The following is a 21,927-nucleotide window of genomic DNA, read 5'->3' on the forward strand; positions in this document are numbered from 1 at the left end:
TTTAATATTTTATTTTGTTTTTAAAGTTGTCTATGCTTGATTCATCAGAAACACGCACCATAAGTTTTTCATAAATTCGTCATGAAAACTGTTTTTTTTTACCTTTTTTCTTAATTTTCATACCTGCACAGGTTGCTGTGACCTTAAAAAAATTGTTTGTTTGTTGTTGTTGTCAAATCTCTTAATTCAAGAGAAAGACGGGAATTTTAATATTAGTAAATTTTCCCATTTTCTGTTGTCGTATCTTATCAGGTGGATTAGCAGATGTAAGAAACTATTCTAATACGTGATAGTATAAATGAAACTAAACGAAAACTTCAAGATTAAAGCTTTAAAAACTTATCATAAAATATGGACTATAAAGATGGAAACAAAGCATTTTTAGTAAACTTTATTATAATCCTTTATTACCATTTAAGTACATTCTATTTACAAACAATACTTAGTATATGTTATCCTCTAAAAATTACAATTAATAAAAAATAATTCCTAGATTACCATGACAACAGCTACTAGAAAATTTATTTTATTATTAGTATTCATCATTATTACAATAATAATTATTATCACGGCTCCACAGCCGGATTGTGCCGAGTATGTCTCTTTATTTTTAATTTTTTTTTCCTTCAGTCCGACGTTCTAAAAGGTGCACTTAGGGTGTTCTTATTTGTTAGATCTCTCACGCTTCCCTTCTTTACTCCTACATCTAGCAGTTTTTGAAGCTCGTGTTACAAAATATCATTTCATTTTACAAGTGGTATTAAATTTACAAAATATTTACATCAATTTTAAATTATTTTTCATAACTGGTAAGGGATTTAGCTGTTTAGAACTTGTTAAAGCGTAGGGTTCGATAACATAACAGAATTCCTTATAATAGATATATCATTTAAGCATATGTCTTGTATTTAATTTATCTAGCTTGCTATAATACAGGGAGAATCGCACCAAACTCCTGGAATGAATTCTATACGTCAAAATAATATATGTTCAGAACATATACAGACGTCTTTCGTAAACGAAGCAGAAAGTGTTTAGAGGTCAATGGTGGTGTTTTTGAATATTTAATCAAAGAATGCTAGTACTTTCTCGTAAATTTCATACAAAATTTTATTTACAAAGTCGACATATCTTTGATGATCGTGTTGATAATCAAAACAATATTGATATAAATATTTCAGCAACAAAAATACATCACATTACACGAAACCCACTTTTCTTAGTACATGTCATAGATAAATTAAATACTTGTATTACATGATGATGACTACTATTAGAGATACAATTGGTCCTTTTGAACAAGCTGTATTGTCTTATCTGTGCAGTTTAAAAATATAAATAGTCATATTTCGTATATCACTTCGAATTTCAAAACTTTGTTGCGATGTTTCATGATAAATGTCCTAAAGCAAATTAAGTGAGCAAACAACTAGATGGAAATTATAGCATAGAATTATTTACGCCTGAAAATCTATTTTCCGTGTAAAAACAATTTAATTTTAGTTAACCTCAGGGTTTCTCTATGAACACAATGATGTTAATCTGGGTTTTTCATTAAACGAATCAGCTCTCCAGTCTCGGTTTATCCGGAAAAACAGTAATGGTGTCCATTTATAAGGCTCATTTAATCATTGAAACTGTTTTGTTTGGAATGGCCTTAGTTCTTGTTGTTCATTTTCTGCAGAAGTAGACACCCTACTCTAAATCTCGTTTCAGTAAATGTCTAATTATTAATATAAAGACGTCTCTGTCATATCGAAATAAAAACAATATTATAAATAAAATTACAATATCACAAGGTAATTTTTCTCAACGCGATGACATCAAGTACTACTCATCTTTAAAATCCATTTCATCATTCAAATGTCTGTTTTTCTGTCGATACACTTCCCAGTGTGAGATATTTGTAGTTATTTAGGTAAAACTAAAATTGATAAAATCAACTTTTTGATTTCGAGGCAAGGCATTCTTTATTTAAGAAATGCGCAAATAACTAAAAACAATGACTGGAAATACAGGAAATAAATGATAACTGATATGTTGAAACTATTAATAGACTAGGCGATATCTGTTTTGGTTTGGGTAAATCGTATATCCACGGAGATTTTTGGCTTTTTGGTTTTCAAATATCACTAAAAATGAAAAATTTTCTATGCGCATAAATAAAAACGTGGGCTTAACTTTTGGCGGCACAATATGTTAAAAAAATTTGAAAAATGTCATATTTTTCTTCCTATTTAATTATGTATCTTTTCAAGAGTTGATCTTAGGCGAAAATGGAAAAGGAAAAAATGTTTGTAATTAAATTTTTAACAAAACATGACTAGTTACAAATCGAATGAATCATAATTATTATGGTAAAAATAAAAAAAATCGCAAAAATGGAGTTAAAAAACAATGCTTTTTAGGGATTTTTTTTTTGGGGTATTTAAATTGGGTATAGGACCTTTATACTTGCCTCAATAAAACTTCATCCCACCAAATTTCATCAAAATCGGTTCGATAGATTTTGCATAATAATTTTGCAATCCAGATTTTGAAAAAAAATTTGCAAATTTTCAAAATTTTGCACAGCAAAAACCAAGACCCTAAGATACTTTAAAATATAATCATATATAGAAGGGCTCTCTAGTTTTAAAACTTTTTTAAAAAAACTCGAATCCGTCAATTGGGAGAGCTATGGCGCTTGTTTAAACATTGATCGAATTTTTGTACTTATAAACAATTAGAATAAGTTTGGGAATATTCAATCAAATCAAATTTTTTAAAGCAGGTTTTAAAAGTTCTTGGAAAGACGTATCTTTTTGAAACAGATACCGTCTGGACTATAATGTGTTGTCAAACTTCTATAATATATAGTACTGAAAGAAAATAGAAATGAATTTATTTCAGTTCTTGTGTTGAAACACAACTAATCAATTTTATTTTTGCTCAGTACATCAGCTCTTCCTGGTAAAAGGGTAGGCAACCAACTACACAGATTGGCGTCGTATGACTACAAGATGCTGGTAAATATTTTTTTACTGCCATTCGATAGATAACCTGCAATAATTCTAAATCTGTTTTCTTCAAAAAAATCTTTTTGACTCTTAAGAAACAAATATGCCAACATTTCATGACAGTTTTTGAAAAGAAAAGTGGTGACTTCACAAAACCAGTCGCAAATCTGAACCGTTCGAAAGGCACAGATAAGAAACACAAGCGCTCGAAGGCCTAATTATAACAATCGGGCTCGCTAGCCCATCTGGACCCACTCCACGCCTTCTACCTAACTTTTCTGGTGATATGATACGCTACCGTCGTGTCTAAGTTGGAGTAACACTTTAAGGAGCTGCAGTCCGATGTACGCGATGCAGAACCACCTCACCGGTACTCGAGGTGGGTGCCGAGGGGTCGGCGGCACACCTGCACTTCAACACCCACTGCACTAAGACAGTCATCAGCTTGGACTCGGTGGAGACGTCGGGCTCCTCGGTGAGGTCGTCCGCCCAGAGATCGGCGCCCGGTTCGAGGTACTCCGGTAGCAACTCTGATGCGTTCTCCGTTGATTCTGACCCTGGAAAAATATATTTTTTGTCACTTGTAACCAAAACGAGAAATTATGATTCAATATGTTTCATGCTCAAGGAAGCGGAAAATTATTTTTCAAACGGTTCGCCACAAGTGGTTGTACGACCTTGTTTTGGTGTTGGTCCACTCAAATAAGCTTTGATTTTAAGAATATTTTACGGTTTTATATTATGACATAACCGCACTATTCTTAAAAACATACTTTAGGTTTGGAGGAAATAGTATGGTCGATATTTGCAGTTATACCAAGCTTATCTTTGGGGTAACTTAGATTTGGAGAAACCCTTGCGATTTACTGTGGAGATGAAGAGATAGATCTATTAGGAATGTGGAAAGATTCATTCTGAAAATAATATAGGCACAAAAAAGTGATCCTCTTCAGGCATAAAAATCATGTCACCTTTGTATTTGGACCCCAGAAACTGAATCTACCACAGGAGGAGCTTTAAGTTTGTTTCAAATTGCCAAAAATTATGTCTATAACCTCAAAAAACTAAAAAGAAGGCTGTTGCATTCAGTAGGTTTCTTCTTGGACACAGCCTTCAAACGAGTAGATTTTGGATGCGTAAAAACTTAATCAATGAACCCGGGAGATGTTTTGCTTTACAATCGCAATATATAAGCGTCAATTCCAATAGCCTATTCGAATCAATTCTGGGACAAATACAAGGAAATACGAAGGTTCCTTGCTACTTATGTGTACGAGACTGTCGAGACAGAGACCACTACAGAAATAAGTTTGACCAAAAAGAATTGATTTCGTCCTTAGATCATTTAGCACCCCCCAAAAAGTATTGATCGAGCTGCGAAAAATCTCCTTCAACCTCTTCAACCTGTGGTACACTGAAAAGGAATTTTCGATGAACCACAAAACCCTACAATGTTCAGGAACAAAGCTTTCTAACAGTGTACTATTGAATCGATGGAACAAGCCAGTTTTGTCTGTGCATTTCTATAGTCATAGCCAATCAGAACACTAATCATCAGAGATGCACATACACAAGGAATCACTCATTGTCATAAGTTCAGTTAGAGAGCTGTCCCAACGGGAAACATAAGCGTCGACCGCTTCCACCTTTGTTCTAAGAGATTATTAAGAGGGTTAGCTATCTGAGTAGATTCAAACTATAATTTTTTTATATTGCAACTTTCCAAATGGTGATTATTTACAACACTTTAAGGAAATATTGTTTATTTACCTTCACAGAGAAACTCGACCTTCACCGTGGTGCTCAAAGTTGGTTGGCAGGAGACGCCCGGCACCGGGCAGACGCCGCAGTACTTGGGCCGGAAGCGCTTCCTGCTCCTGCAGGGACCAAAACGCAGGAACACGGCGGTGCTGAGGCGGTGTGTCGCCTTACATTCGTGCCCCCTCTGGAACAATACATTCGTACACAATGAGCGGCAATGGGAAGGAAGTGGTGTTAATTTCGTCCTCGGTTAGGGTTGTTAGGTGCTTGCGCGCACCCCCCAACACCCCACCGTGTTTGGGCCTGTTACTTTGTCCTGAAGGGCTAATTAAGGCGCTATAGCTAATTAGACGTACTTTGCTGATTAAAATTACGCACGTGTAGTCATTACATGAGTTAGACGAAAAATTAAATTTTTATTATTTACATAGGTATTGTCTAAAAATGAATGTACCAAACCTTAAGAGCAACTTCTATGAAAATAAACCGAGTATATGTTACCTTTGTCCAATACTGCTTTTTTTTTAAATTACAGACCTTAAAAAAGTAGCTTTGTTAGTTTTTTTTTCATGAAGGATTGTTTTTGTAGCTAATACATGTGGAATCTTGTTTCTTTCTTGTTCGTAGAGATTTGGAGAAAACTCAGGTGTTTTATAAAACGCTATTTTATTTACGGTAAAAAAAAATTAACTGAGATCCAGTGGCCAACGCTTCTATCTTCCAGAGACCCACAAAGAATTCAGAAAATAGCCTTTTTGTTATAACATCATCTTCTACAAAGACTTAGTTTCATCTAAATCTGTTTTTTTCACTCAAGGAAACTACTCACTCGCTTCCGGACATCCTGTACAGTATTTGTATTGATTTTGATGGGTCTTTCGGGTAACATAATAAAATTGACATGTGATACTGCTGTTGGAGCATCGAACAACTGATTCACAGTATTTACTGTGTGCAAATGTCGTGGATTTGTTTGCATTTTCTTTCTATGTACTGTGGAATAAATGAACTAACGACTTTCACAATAACACTCACTCAATTTTACTATATCAGGAGTTTCTCAAATTCTGTAGATATTTATATTTTTATCTGCAGCCTTAATGACTTAAAAATACTTTATTTTTAATGTCTGGTAGTTTCAAATATGTAATTTTAATCTTCAATTATGTGTATTATTTAGTGTATAGATTTTATTTATTTCCTTCTTTTTTTATGATGGTCTGTAATTTTTTGTTCCTTTTAATTTTGTTTGTAATTAATGTACTTATTTTATTAATGTTTGTAAAATCCCTGTTCTACAATTGGATAGTACATGTTAAACAGTGTATTAAATAATTTAAAATAAAATAAAATAACAGGACACTTGTAAAAAAATGTATCATAACCATAGTAAATTTGAAACATCCTTCGGCTGTAAAAAAGTATAGAATTGTATTTTGTATAGTTTACCATTGCTGAAATGATATATGCTTTTGTATGCCTCTTTTTTTCTAATAATAATAACATCTCTACTCCTTATTCTAACTACGATATTTAGCCCAGAAGTCGGAGACTTGTGCGGGAGAGGAGGCGGCATATTATTATTACGCAGGCCGCATTTCCGCCCAGGAACGACTTATGTTGGTAGGCCCTAACCACCATTCAGTGCAGGAATGAGGAAAACCTGGAAAACCTCATTAATTAGGGGGGCGGTCAAAATGCCAACCGGTGTCAATCTCTCACATTGACCCAAACCAACATTCTTGAGGGTGCCAATCCTCCGTACAAGCATAGCTAATCTACGGTCTACCGGCCGCGGGATTCGAAATTTGGGCAGATCGACACATCGATTTAAGTACTGACACCTTAAACTGTGCGGCTATCGACCGTGTAAAGTTCTAAAGTCCATTAAATTAGAGAAAATAAAGTTCGAGAAGTTTTCATGGACAAAAATAGTCAGTGAGTATTTCTTATGGATTAAACAAATGACCTATAATGGCAAAATAACCACTGGTTGTCTTGGTTTGTACGGTAAAATGCCCCGTTAAAAATATATTATGTTTTTCTCCTGCTAAAATGTAGTTGTGTAGTCTGAATCCTTGGTTAGATCAAATTCTCAAGGAAGATCTCGCAAAGAAATAAGCAAAGAAATAGTTTTTATTCAGACACTGTATTCTTCAGAAGTTCTATGTAATTTGTCATTATAAAACACATTGACCCAACCTAACTTGGTAAGTCGTTTTATTGCTTCTTGCCTATATTTAGGCTTACCCATTTTTTACTTTCCTAAAGAATTGTTGATCGGGAAGTTAAAAATAACACTAGTATCACTATATCTTTACCAATTTTTGAATACTTATAGTTCTTGGTCAGAGAATTCAATACATTTGAAGAAATTGTATTCGCTTCATGTAATCACTTCATAGCCAAAAACGAGTATCAAGTGTAACATGCGGCGTGCAGATTTGGATCTTTAGTATTCCTCCTGTGCATAGTGTGAGCGCACGGGAAGCCGTGAGCGATAACTTTCGGAGATGACATCCTTCCGGGTGTCTAACAAGCGCGGTTAATCTTACAAATGAATTGCTCAGCCTGCGGTATAAGAAGGAATTTGTCCTATCTCTGAAATTACGACTAATACCTGCATCGTTAAGAAAGACGGGGACGTTCTTTAAAAAAGTTTTGTGTTTTTGGTAACCTCAAGCAAAGCGTATGTCTAAACCCCCAGACATGTCATTTTTTCTTGTGCCTCTCGTACATAACTATTTTCATTTCTCCTTCAATAGAACGAAGCGCATTTCGAAAACATATGCTAGGGCATGCAGTTGTCAGTTACCCTTAAGTGATGATGTTTCTGGTGGCTGTTAAGTTGAGTCGAGTCCAAACACCTCCTTGTCTGACATATACGAGTCTCGGTATCAGGTTGACAACGGGCATTTAGGTTGGATCGACGGGTGGACAATCCCGAGCCGCAATCGCTGGTACAGCTGGACCATCTGGAAAACGCTGGTTGGCAAGATGGTGGCTGCTCTGCTAAAATGATGGACACATATGTTAGTACAGTGATAAATAACGTTTTTTATTTATTTATAGAAACAATATTTATCCAACACTTGTAGATAATGATACTAACTATAATTTCTTTGGTTTAAAAGCAATAATGTGGCCTATGACTCAAAGTTGACTTCAACATGGAATATTTAGTCCACAATGTGGATGCAGCTAATTTCTCACTTAAACTGAAAAAATAAGCCAGCAAGACATCTTTATTTTGAAATTCCTTCAGTTTTTTGTTGTATATAGATTTTGATCTCTCTGGAATGATGCCCGCAGCAACCGCATTAGCTTTTTCTAAAATTTCAGATGGAATTTCCACATTTTCCATTTTTTCAGTCTTGGTTTTAGGATTTCAACGTGATTTCAACTCAAAAAATATTGTTTGTTTACTGAAACTTTGGTTACAGACACAATTTAGGTTGATACTCGTATCCTTTGTAATATTTAAAAATACATTCATTTCGTTAAATTACTTTTTCTGATATTGACGACTTGAAATTTTAAGTTACTTTTATTAAACGAAATTCTATAAAAGTGTTGGATAAAATTTTGTATGGCACTCGTGTGTTACGTCATATAAGTCATTTATATTACACAATTCCAAATGAAAATTAATATATTGATAGTTTACATATTTAAATGGACTACATAATCTGTGGTTTTAGCTTACAATTCTAATAAACTTGATTCGCTATCAAAAAATTTGTTTCCTGAAAAAAAATCCAACTTGGCAACACTGTGCCATTTCGCACTGTGACGTCATTGCAAACTTAAATGGACTATGTCACGTTTTCAATTAAGTAGGCTTCAATTTCATTTTCAGGAACTATACAAAAACAAAATAAATATTTGAGTTTCCTTCACTGCGACCGAGGACGGTAAGTACAAAACTAGTTAAAATTTCTACGCTGCCAGGGTAAAATCTTATAGAAAAATATAATATTTCATCCAGTCACAGCCGGGCGTAAAGTGAAGTAGACACTGGAGTGATTACTTAAATGAAAAAAGAAAGAACAATCAAATAAGGGAGTTTCCTTGGACTGTGTCAAATTTATCACTTCCACTTCCCACGCCAATGTATCGCAAAGGGTTAAAGCTTAAAATCCCATGTGTATAAAAAGGGAGAAGACAGTTTGTAAAACGAACATTAATCACGCTTTTTTCCAGCAGGAGGAAGCGCCGATAATCCCGCTACCAGGCAGTTTGTAATGGTATTGTAAAAAACATGTTCCTGATGCGGTTGAAATATTTGTTGTGTTGCCAGAAATGAGAAATTTCCCGCGCTACTCAAAAACGCAACTTTAATGAGCTGCGTTTTTGCATTATCGCAAGCGAGATTTGGTTTCCACTATGTCTACGTTAATTTATTATTATTCGATGATTCCGGACTCTATAAATCAGACTTTATATTTTATTTAGTCATTCATCTAACTGGAATAAAAGGAGAAATGTGTTTTCCATACCAGTTTGACTGTCGCACATCCACTCCCTGCAGCACTGTCCTGGAATTTCAACTAAGCGCGGGTGCTGACACGAACCTCTCGGTGATATGTGCTCTTGCGGACATAAAGATGAACACCCGTAAGTTCCGTTCTGAAAACAAAAATGATACATGTTAAATCGATATCGTGCTGCAGACACCACGCTTTCTGCCAACGAAACCAACGCGTATTTCAAATTTTAAAACACTGCTGTTGAATCATTACTTCATGTCTGTTTACTGTTACTATTCGCCAAGTAGTTTCAAAGGGCAATTAATTTTTATAGCTTCCTAGACGACGAATAAAGAAATTTTGGACCAAAAATAGTAGCTCTGTCTAAGCATTTTATGTGATGCAAAATGAATACTTTGTAGAAATGTTTCATTCTGTAAGCGAATATCCACCCAATCTGTCTGTCAGTGAAAATAATTAATTGTTTGAAAACTGCAAGCAACAATTACTTTCTGTAGAAGAAATGGACACCTAATTCTTTTTTGCTTTACATACTTTATTCTATGACGAAAATTTTCAATTAATTAGTGATATAGCTCTTAAAAATTGAATGAATGAATATTTCAGTTATAAACTTGTTAGATTATTTTTTGCTAGGAAAATGTTATTTAATCAACTCTACGAATACAACTTAAGAAATCACCATTGCTGCCAATTACACCTGGTCTCTATATAGAACTAGACGATCCACTGCGTGTGTGGCAAACCTAAGGGACTACTTTACGAATTTATCAAATTTCACAAAAACTTGTTGCGAGTTGCTAAGTTTGTTTTAGGAATTTGAATGAATGAATGAAAATTTTGGCGTACAAATAACTAGAAAGTAGGTAACTTTCTCCTCGGTCGGTTTCAATACTTTTAAATAGATCCTATACGGGAACTGTTAAAAGTTCTAACCAGACTAGTTTATCATTCAACTAAGGAGCATTATATATCAACTATCAATATGAAAGGATTTTGCACTGATGTGTTTTTAATCATAGAAAGCATTATTTATTTAATTTATTTCTTTAATTACTTACTTGACAAGCACACTGAGTCCTACAGTCTAAAGTGAAGGTCTCACCATGCTCATAAGTCTTGTTATATACAACGCACGGCACTCCTGATGATTCTAAAACAAAATAATTTATTAATATTTTAACAATTAAACATATTTTTATAATTAGAGTACAGGGGTGCTATACTCATATAAATAATCTTACTTTTCGTAACAATATACACGGAACTTTGGAAAATATCTCATGTGGAAAATAATGAAATTGTTTTGTATAGAAGCAAATGCTCGAAAAATCTTTGGTTTCCGGGATTTCAGGTCAGAATGAATGAATAGTTAAACCATTTTTCAGGAAAAATCAAATATGTATTATGGTTAAATTTGGTATGGTACAATTTTGGAATGTTTTGACTTAACATTATCTTTGAAAAAGTTATAAAAACTATATATTTTTTAAAATGAATTTCAGGTTAAAGTTTCTGTGCAACTTTTGAATTTAATTAAATTGTATTAGAAAAGTTATTCGGAATTTCATTCTGTCCTACACAGGACAATTTTTTACAGAACTTATATATCTTTTTTTACATCTGTTTATAGCGATTTTTTGTCCAATATTTACAAGCACCAAATAAGACATTAAAAAAAAGTAATAAAAATCCTCAAAATAAAAAATGTATTGGTGTAATCGTTTTCCGTCTGTAAAATTTAATAAATTTTATTTATTTGCTTCCCGCCTCTTCCACCGGTTGTTCCCCTGGCAAATTAAGTTACACCTACCACACATAATGCGTTGTTTGTGTCCTGTAAGAGTTCATTTCAAATAACGAAGATCCATTTCCAAGAACGCATTTAGTTAATTACAAAAACCAAAACAAGTGCTAATTAAACTCAAACGGATACACGTTAAACCCTCGCCCTAATTGATTTGCATTTGTTTAGAATTGGACGAATTTATCAATTAATTTACACGGCCTAAATTGATGCCCCTTCTCGCTGGTATTAAGTGATAATATAAAAACGGTACTGAATGTAAAACCGCTTTTTGTGGGCTCGGTTTTCGTGAATAGGTGTCAAATGAGAGAATAAGAAAAGCCATAGAATTAGTAAATGGAAATATTTAGGGAAAGTTATTAACAAAAGGGTAATTAATACTAAAGTATTGTACATTAAAAAACAAGGATGTTCTTTTATATAGACCTTTTCCAAAATATATAATAATTAATTGTCTAGATTTAAATATTTAAAATACGGATAAAATATATTTAACAGCCCTGTATAACATAAATGTTTATCAAAAAACTTTTAAGCTGTTTTCATGAAACCAGAATAAAGACGCTTTCTCACGTCGTCGGGTTCGACGAGCATACTCAGTCGTCAATGTGTAAGCTGTCATAGCTAGAATTTTGTACTGGCGGGGTCACAATAGAACAACGACAGACAGCTTGATTTGTGAGCGAGTATACTCGCCGAACTTCGCGTCGTGTGAACGCACCCTAAGACGAAATTTATTAAATGTACCTCAGCAAACTGCTTTCTACAAATCTTTCCTTGGAAATAATTCCCCTTTCTCACTCCACTAAGGATTTGTAATACCCTGCATATCCCGAGTTTCGTGATGGTATTCGGATCTCAGTAAATGACTATCATTTTCAAGTTTAATACTTATTCATTTCATGCTTTGCAAAACGTTTCACTTCAGGGGGATTACCAACAAAATTTTACAATTTATAGGGCGTAAAAAGTGTAGTTCAATTTTGATTCTATTTTTACATACGGATTTATGTTAATATACACCGTATCTTTAGTGTAAAATAAGTGTATATAGTATGTTTGATTATAAAGGCTCCGAGCTATAACTATACAGGGTGTCCCGGTACTTGATACAAAAAAGTCGAGTACAAATAGATGAGGCCAAAATAATATCAGTTCTTCATATAAATTATTTTCATACGTTTTTCATACCTTCGTTAACAAGTTACGGGTGCCTGAAAGGAGGTGAAAATTAAAGTTATTTTTATTTATAGTCTCTAAACTGTTAACTTCAGCATGATGCAAATTTGGTGATCGATAACACATGCGTACAGCTTGTTTTTGATGTTGCGAGTGAAACTTCATTTTCAATTTTTGCATAGATGACGATCGAAATCTGCCTGTAGCGAATAAACAGTTTTATTTTGATCATGGCTCTGTTAATTTTTATGCTAATGACATAAAGTCAAATTCATTTTAAACATTTTTTAAAGTACTTTAAAAAATGTTCAGTGCATTTTTCTTGAATAATAGAATTTTTTTAGTTATTTTACGTTAAATGCTTCCAATTTAGTTTCTGGCGGACATGAAATTATCTTCAACCAGCCGTATCTCAGCACCTATTGCACCTAAATAAATGAAAAATAACTCATTCTTTTTCTTTTTCTATAAGCTTCATTTTCTTCGAGGTGTTTATTTTTCACAGAATGTCTATTTTTCGAGTTATTCGAGGAAATCTACTGAAAAACGTCTTTTTTTAAATAAGAAATGTCCATTTTCAATCACCAATAACTCAGAAAATATTGATTTAATGAAAAATGTTCATAAGATACTTTTTGCTTAAAATTGATTGGTTTATCGATTCCGGGGTTATTTTCAATATTTTATTTTTCACCCCTAGAAGGAGGCTTCCACCCCCTGGGCAAAAGCGCTCGTCGGCACTATATATCTCTTGTTTCTCAGTTCAAGTTTCACGTCAATCAGTTCTATCCGAAAGAATTCGGAATTCCGGGATTTAAAATATTTATCTGAATTTTTAATTTTCAACAGCACGTTTTTCGTTGTATTGAATGTAAAGATAACATCGTTAACCGCTGCGTACTTGCCTACAATTTATTCTTTTGTCTCTCCAAAGCACGCTGTAGACTGGGAAAGATTTGTAGACCGAAAATGAGTCCAAATCATACCATCAATATTTACAGACGTTTGTTAGATTTTCTTTTTGGCTTTGCCGATCTCAAGTCTGAATGCCGCCTGCTAGTCGTTCACCCCTATTAGATGCGATCAAGATGCCGCTCGTCGCCTTCGCGCGGGGATACATTTGCGGTTTATGACATTCGCGGGCGCCGGCCGACCTAACCGACTGGCGGATGTGACGCTTGGCTTTCCGAATTTTCAGAAGTCTCGAGATAAACTTGGCGATTTATCTGCTAAGTCGGGTTCAATCGGAAGTTAACCGTGAGAGAGGAAGCCGAGGAACATTTCGGATTTTACCCGCACAATGGACGTTTTTCAGAAAGCGGAGAATCAGCGTTAAAGGGTTTGGTGCTTCGCTTCGAAGGCGTTGAGGTATTTCAAAGTAATTCCAAAAATTTCTAAACTAAACTGTCAGCAACATAACTTTCTGCAGTTGTGGCTGATATCCATCCACCATGTCTCTTGATTGCTAATACTCAACTCCTGTATTAACCAGTAACGTTGCCGATGTTCTTCGGAATGAATGGCTTGTATATGTTTCAGGATGTCCTAATTTAAAAAACTGTACAATCTTATTAGGAATCATAGAAAGGGTATTCTTACCTACTCCTCCTTTAAATTCCTCGAATGGCGTCCTTGCGCTCTGACATATTTACATTTCAGCTGCAATATAAGCACAGGATAGAATTTTTAGCGAAATCCTCGGAAGATTCATAGCTGGGGAATTAAGGCGCGCATTAATTTGTTCCCTAAAGTGAAGCGGAGTATAAATTTACCGCTATTTAGATTTGGAATGCGGGCGATCCGAGAAAAAGCACTGCAGTTGCCATGGCGACGTCCCATTTGTTATTCAAAGATGCATGCAACAGTAACACAATAGTAATGCAGTTCTCGACAATGTATTATTTAAATTTCGGTGGGAAAAGCCAGTCATAAATATTGCATGGTGATTCGGAGCTGGAGGGATTCGCATTAAAATGGAGAATATTAAACAGAAACTGTTGGTTATGCATTTTTTTCCAGTTCTCTCGATAATTTCAGGGAGTTTTAACACGAACATTATTACAGTTAAGTTACTGGCACACAATGTAATAATATAGTAGTAATTTGAAAATGTCTTAAGGGAAACTATTTTATCATACTTCTAGATATATCTTCATGCTCAACATATATGTTCAGAGGTACGAGACACTTTTGCTACATGAAATTACTTTTGTGTCACATTCATATCAGGGAAGCGTGACTGAACGTCTGTAAGCTACTTTACGTTGTCACTAGCTCAGTTTGCACAGATCTCCAATATCCTGCCTTACCTAATGTCTACATTTATGACCCGTAATAGATATGGAGAACACGTTCTAGTTGCTTGTACTTGAATTTGATTCAAAAGGTAGGTGAAATTCTGTATAATAGTGTACATAATTCATAATATCTTTTTCATCAGTTCATGTGGAGTTATACCAAGAAAACTTTTATGTGAAAATAAAATAAAAGTTTTGTCGTTTTAACTTAACGGAACGGAAGTTGCCTTTCATTAAACGACCCTTTGTAACTGAATTACGCCTTGAGATCAAGATAAAAATTAAAGAAACAATATTGTCTTCCACAGTGTTTGGAAAACCGTCGGTTGAAGTTACGATACCGAGAAACTAAGGTTAAACTTAATATTTCACGTTAACTATCGAATATCATAGAAGTTAGAAGTGTACAAAGTATACAAAGAGCAGAAAATGTCTTTTATTATATTCTATGTAGCATGTTTTTGTACGAATCATATTTAATAACCCTTGCTTTAATATTATGCCAAAAATTGTTACTATTAATTTTAGTAAATGAAAATATTTTGAACCATTTGTCACTTGAAACTGAATAATACCGTATCAAGTTGAGGAGGAATATAAAAAAAGATTCTATGAACAACGTAGATACTTCACGATATGTCCATGCAATTTTTTCGTTCTCATTTCTCTGTTTACATATAATTATTATTCTTACCTCTGCAAACTCCTTCGGAATCTCCATGTTTGTATCTACAAATTAGTCCTCTCTGCATGTCGCATGGTTTATCTTCGCTACATGGTTCACCCATTTGGCGGGGGCATTCTTCGCATTCGCCGCATTCTTCACCCATCGCGGGACACTGACAGGGGTATGGGCATTTGTCATCCTGAAACAATGTTTACACTTAATTATGATGATATCTACAACTGTTGTATAGTAGCAAAATAAGGATATGTCACACATTGGCATTAACTAGTTTTCACTGTTTATTAGGTATTTTAATTTTTATTTATTATTTAAAAAAAAATGTCAGTAAACACTTGCGACATTGTATTTTTCCTGACTAAAAATGTCGAATTAAAAGCAACAGACAAATAAAAATAGAAAATACGTCATTATATCAGGCAGTTCAATTATAATTAAGTTATAGTCACTATTATTGTCCTTTGTTGGTACTGTCAACTTCGCAACATATTACCAGAGTATATATAAATTCAAATTCAAATTTATTGCGCTATATTCCTTTTTGTTCTGTAAACTTAACCTAAATTCACCGATGTTTACGCGGCGTAACACATTTTTTAAGTTGATATTTATAGGCAATATTTCTAGTTTCCCTCCTTCGGTCAGTTTATCGTGGTTGGTTGACCGAGGTTTTCCAATTCGTTTCGCATCGCCAATTTCACCCTTTGTCAATGGGGATGAAAAGCCCAAGGGATAGCTTGACCTGTAAAAGCCCTATCGTATGATTAATATTGTCAAACATTCCAAATTTTTTACTAGGGCTACATTTTTTACGTGAAAAAAAAACAGAAAAAAGTTCTGTTCGGAGCCACAGTATACCTGTCAAAAAGAGTAAAGGTTCATTGCAAGATCGTGAGTAACAGACAGATAAAGAGATTTGGTTTTAGTTTTAAATTTTTTGAAAAATATCGAGTGATCAAAGTAATCAGATAAATATCAAAGTTTTCGCCCTCGCAAGTAAGTAATTATGTCGATTAGATTAGGATCGTTAAACAGGGGTTCTAAGAAATTATAGTGATATATTAAGTGACTATATTTGGCGTTCTTTAACTAAATCGGTTTCGTGACTTTTGCCGCAGATTCCGCCTCCCGCGTATCTAATAATGATGAATTTATTAGGCTTTGTGTTTCTAAAATGGTAATAAATTACTGTTGGCATCGGGCCTGTCAGATATAGATTTAACCCACGCTGATGGATCGATGGATGAGAACGCTCAGTTGACTCAGTCATTTGTATCTCATTAGAATTCCGCCAGTCCCTCGTTTTTGCCTCTCCTTTAGGTAGTTTGTTTTCTGTATAAACTGCCGACAAAAAAAGTAGATGAAATGTGATGTGTTCACCAGAACAAATAGGTAATTTTCGGACCTTTGGTGTGAAACGGGGAACAAAAGCCCGCAAAACACTAATACACTATACGTCACTCTGCCCACGATCCTCTTGCCGAGACGCTTTGATTACAATTAGTCCCGTTTCACACTGACGCTGCCGATCAGCACGCTGACGGTCAGCATATATGTTTCATTTGACGGACAATGACGGTGAGGTAGGTACGTTAGCTGTTAAACATATCCGAAGATAGTATGAACATATACAGCGTGTCCCACTAGTGCGGGAAAGTCCAACATCTATGTTAAAATGAGGGATATATGAATTTTTCTTTTCACTGTGTTGCCACATTTCTCGGAATGTACAAATTAAAAATAAATTCAACTTTACAGGGTGTTCCACTTTTACTGGCCAGACACCAACTTTGGTTTTTTAAAATGGAAACACACATTTTTTATATTTTTTTCGGATTCAGATATCTCGCTTGAAAGGTTTTTCTAGTCGATATTGGCTGCTTACATTTTTTGATACTGACAGGTTATACCAATAGCTACTAAGCCCATTTTTTTATCAGATGTTTAGTAAGGATGACTCTTCCGAATCATGCTCCAAAAACTGGCCTGCGTTATACAGGGTGACCAAAATATCATGTCAAAATTGCCAATTGAAAAATTGAAAAATCTCGATTTTTTTAAATGCAACGCCCTGTATATTTTCATACCATGAGATGCAGAATTAAATTCTCTACAACTTTGCTATACCTGCTCCTATACCAAAATTCATTAGTTTTTCATGAAATCTCATTTCTATGAAAAAATGCGAAGTTTACAAATAGCTTATATGTAAAATAACGCATTAGGCTCCTGTCAAAGGATAATCTGGAAAATTTTCGATTCACATAAGGTTTAATAGAAAAGCGACAGTAATAATAGTGAAATGAATTACTCTAAAGAAGACTTAGTAAATAAATATTAGAATAATTAGTAAAACTCATGGTAACGGTTTATTGACAACTTTTACGGTTAAATTCAACAATTGCTAAAAAAAAGTAGTATTTTTTTAAAGATTACTGCTAAAGTAAAGTAATTTCTATGGTTTTGCTATGCTGTATGATTTACACAATTATTTATCTTGGTAAATTTGGCAACAAATCAAATACACAATTTGTATTTAACCTCTAATTATATAAACATTTGAGGATTATCAAAGGAATGTAATTATATCAAAACAAAATTAATTAACGTTGATTATATCCAATATAACGCCTTTTTCTCAAAGCTCTTTTTTGTCTAAGCAACTTACCTGTACTTCAATTATCTTTTAAATTTGTTTTCGTCTTCTTTCAATGTATTTTTAATTGAATTCGGAACAAGAAAAGCATTTTAATTTTTGCTTTTAATTGATGGGTAATCAAATTTTCAGTTTAATAAAACTCTTTTGTTAGATACGACGGGACTTGTTAAAACTTTTAAAGGTATTCCAGTATCTTTGAAAAATATCCGTGGTTTTTATATAGAACCCTAATATCATATTGTCAAATATATTTTTAGATATAAGGGATAATACAAAATAATTTTTGACTTTTTTAATGAAATCAGTCTAGTATGATACTACAACTCACACAAATAAAATGTTTTAATTATTGTTATTAAAAATCTGTTATTTAGGTACATGCTTATACTCGAACAGATTTTGCTAATTTTTTGGTATATTCGTTTGAAAACTACAACACATTTTATTGGTCACAAACAAAAATAACTTTTAAATATCAAACAACATAAAACCAATAATTTGTGGCGATTGACGTTACGAGCAGCTATTTTAAGGATTCGTATCTCTTTCGCCATTTACGCCATTCAAAAAACGGAAGCCCCAGTCTTTCTGGTATTGGAAAAGAAAACTTTTAGGGTTGGCGTGACGGCCATGTCAAGTAAGTTTTACGAGATCAACCTCTTAGGAAACTTTCTCCTCAGTCATTCTACACATAAGTTGCAGGAAAACAACTTTCGTCCTGTTACTCAATGGGCCTCCCTCGAAAGCGGTGAATAAATGATTCGAGAATAAGGAAATGGCGCTGCTTCCACGAGAACGTATGGAGGCAGATGACGTTAGGAAGAAATCTGCTTATTACGTACAATTTGTCTGCGTTTCGTTCTGTTCAGAACGTGAATTTTTTAAAGAAAACTTCCAAAATTGCATTCAAAGTTTTATTATATCTTTTTTGTTTTGTGATAACAATTCTTTTATAATGAACACTTTGAGTTAGACATTACAACTTTCAACAATGAAATGATCTACTCGACAAAAAATGCTGTTGATTTCATTTTTAATTATTTTCTATTTTTGCGGATATAAAAGCGCCGTAAACCGCTATGCGGGCTCCATGATATAAATCCAAATGGATATGACAGCATTTGACCTGCTAAATGGCGCCAATAAGTTTTAAACGGCTACGATAAAATTCAATTTGAAAAGCATGAACGACCGAACAATAAATATAGCGAAATTTATCGCAAAGTATATCCATACGCCATTTTAAATCCGCATTTTAATACAACAGAGCAATTTGGGAGATTTATTAGCGTCGTTTATAATAGGCACGTCGCATAGATTTCATAAAATATGCTTTTTGGGTTAATAAACTGTGCCGCGGTTGTATTTTTACCGGCGAATTTTTGTTGGCGTGTGTCGATCGAATCTGAAAGTGCACTTCATGAATATTGACTCCGTAAAATAATAAATGATTTCATATATAAGGTCATTTAAAATGTTCCAAATAATTTTTTATAATGTTACCTTTAATTAAAATCGTGCTTTTTCTTGTTCTCAGAAATGTAAAATCAAATCATATGGTAAAAAATATATGGCCGTAAATTAAAATAAAAACATCGACTACAAACTAACTACACAGAATAAAATGTCAATAAACAACAAACAATAAATATCTACACTTTAATATCATTGCATTGTAGAATTAACATAAAAGTTAAAAATGTCAAAGCATGATGAACTCATTTAATTAGTGTATATAGTTGTACATTTTATAAACAAGAGAATTTTTAAGTACGTTTGTTCTGAGAGTAGACAAACAAAAAAGTATTTATAATTTCTCATAATAAAAAAATTCTATAGGTATTAGATGTTGCTATCTCAATGTGATAGACAAAAGTCAATTTTGTGTCAAAGATCACACCTAGGTATTTAAATTATGTGCATCTGTTCAATAAAGTATCATTTGTACTGTAATTATATGAACTAGAACGGTATTCTTTGTAAAGGTTATAACCATACAGTTAATGGCAATATGTTATTTTGACACTATAAGTGCTTGCTGTTATAAAAGTCTCGAATGGATCCAACAATGCCAATAGATCATCAGCACATAGCGGAGCATGCGCTAGAATATTTTCTAATAAATCATTTATGAATGAAATAGAGAACAGCGGCCCGAGTATCGATCCCTGCGGAACCCCTGATGTCGTTAGAGTGTAGGAAACTAACTCTAGTTAAATAGAAAAAAAAAATTGTGAATATCACTACACGATTTCCAAATAGCATGGATAACAGACACAAGGTAAGTTTTATCCAAAACATGAAAAAATTTAAAAGAATGTATCACGACGTTGATCATTTAAAATATAACACAAATATAGTTTCCAAATAAGTCATTTTAACATAAACTGATGAATTGTTTAATTCCAAACCAATGGAACAACGAGGGGGGATATATCATCGAGTTTGTTTATTAAAATCAAATTTTGAATTCAATAACAAAAATTTAGAAACTTATGCATCTACCAATATTTTCTTCAGTTTGTTTTTTGTTGAAGCTATGTTATTATTACATTTTGTAGCTTGAGATTTAGTATGACATGAATAGTAAGTCCAACACAGCAATACGTTTTTGACCATTCGTTATATGCCATGAGAGATTAAAAAAATGTGCAGACGACTTGTTTCCGGTAGTAATCCATCCTACTTCCGATTCGAGAGCGAGAGATACGGCCTTCATAACTTGTTAACTTATTGTTGTGCGTTAAATATAATTGAAAACCTCGCTGTACAAGAGATCTCATGAGAGATATATGGTTTTCGTAGGGATTTTCGAGAAGATAAATTGTATCCGTGAGGATACCTGGGGAGCGATATAAAAATGGATTATCTCTTCGAGCGAAAGCAAATATAATTAAGCTACGGGGATTAGATGAGCCGCCTTTTGTACATTACATAGATTTAAGGTGAAAGCCGTCATTAATTCTATCGCGTTTTTGAGAGAGAGACTTTTAATTTTATGGAGTTTGCTCAAAGCGGTTGCAATTAATTTCGCTGTGGGCGGTACAGAGTGATTCTGAAACCGATTGTATTAAAAATCGTCACTTAAATTGAAATGAAGCTACCCTGTTTTTATAAAACGTCGAAAGGAAATCTTGTGGGGTTCCGTCTGAAGTATATGATTGTGTTCATAAGTATCAACTTAGATACTGTAGATAGTGCATTCACTGATCACATGCAGAAATGATATCTCTGCTTAAGCGATTTGAATTACTTAAAATTCCTTCATTCCGCCTCGTTCGACTGGGATCTTCTCAATGACGTGCCAAGAGTAACCCCTGCAATCAGCTTTACGTTTAAATTACATCCTAAACTTCCTAGAGTCTTGTTCTTTATGTCGTTGAGTTGGCGCTGGTACGGTTTAATTAAAAACGAAATAGATTTCAAACATAATTGTTCAGTCGGCGTCGTGCATTTCGATTAAAATCAGTAATTAATACGGAACTGTAGTCGTATTTCCGTTTCTTTGGTCGAACTGCATTTAAAAAAGTGTTTTTTGTTCTAGGGACACTATTATAATCTAAAAATTTAAATAATACTAGTGGCTGTACTTGACAATTCTTCTATTTATATTAATTATCTAAAAGTTAAGATCACTTTACTAGTAACATAACACGGGTTGGTAAAACTTAGTTATTTCTTAAGAAAGCTTTTTCTCAATGTAACACAGTTTCGTTGCGGAGTTCTCACTTGGGTTAATTAGAAAGTGACGGCATCCACTAATTAGGATTCTCTTCGCGAGTTAGAAGCTATTCGGTGTAGTTTTCTGCAGAGTAGAGGATTACTTGCCACCAGAAATGAGGTGGAATATTTCAGCACTGCTCTTTTATTTCCTATCCTTTGAAATTACTGATTCTAGAAAAACGTGAGTATAAAGATCTGTGCCTAACAAAGATGAGTTGCTTAGTAAAGTAGGACAATTATATTCAATGGTTAATAATTCTAAATTTTTCAGACTCAACTTTTTTGGAACGTTTTCGGAAGAGCAGTTTCTAGAATTTCTTCCTCTTC

General features: G+C 33.8%; 1 protein-coding gene across 1 annotated transcript in view; it reads right to left on the reverse strand.

The window, feature by feature from the left end:
* Window positions 1-3,323: 3,323 nt before the first annotated feature.
* LOC108905582 (connective tissue growth factor) overlaps window positions 3,324-21,927 on the reverse strand; it is a 77,676-nt gene continuing 59,072 nt past the window's right edge. The window contains exons 3-8 of the mRNA XM_018708520.2: window positions 15,228-15,399; window positions 10,312-10,403; window positions 9,260-9,389; window positions 7,576-7,772; window positions 4,770-4,944; window positions 3,324-3,556 (exon numbers count right to left, since the gene is read on the reverse strand). Of these exons, the coding sequence (XP_018564036.1) occupies window positions 3,324-3,556; window positions 4,770-4,944; window positions 7,576-7,772; window positions 9,260-9,389; window positions 10,312-10,403; window positions 15,228-15,399 (999 nt within the window). The remainder of the gene's footprint in view (window positions 3,557-4,769; window positions 4,945-7,575; window positions 7,773-9,259; window positions 9,390-10,311; window positions 10,404-15,227; window positions 15,400-21,927) is intronic.

This window comes from Anoplophora glabripennis, unplaced genomic scaffold (assembly GCF_000390285.2).
Source record: "Anoplophora glabripennis isolate ALB-LARVAE unplaced genomic scaffold, Agla_2.0 scaffold53, whole genome shotgun sequence".
NCBI lineage: Eukaryota > Metazoa > Arthropoda > Insecta > Coleoptera > Cerambycidae > Anoplophora > Anoplophora glabripennis.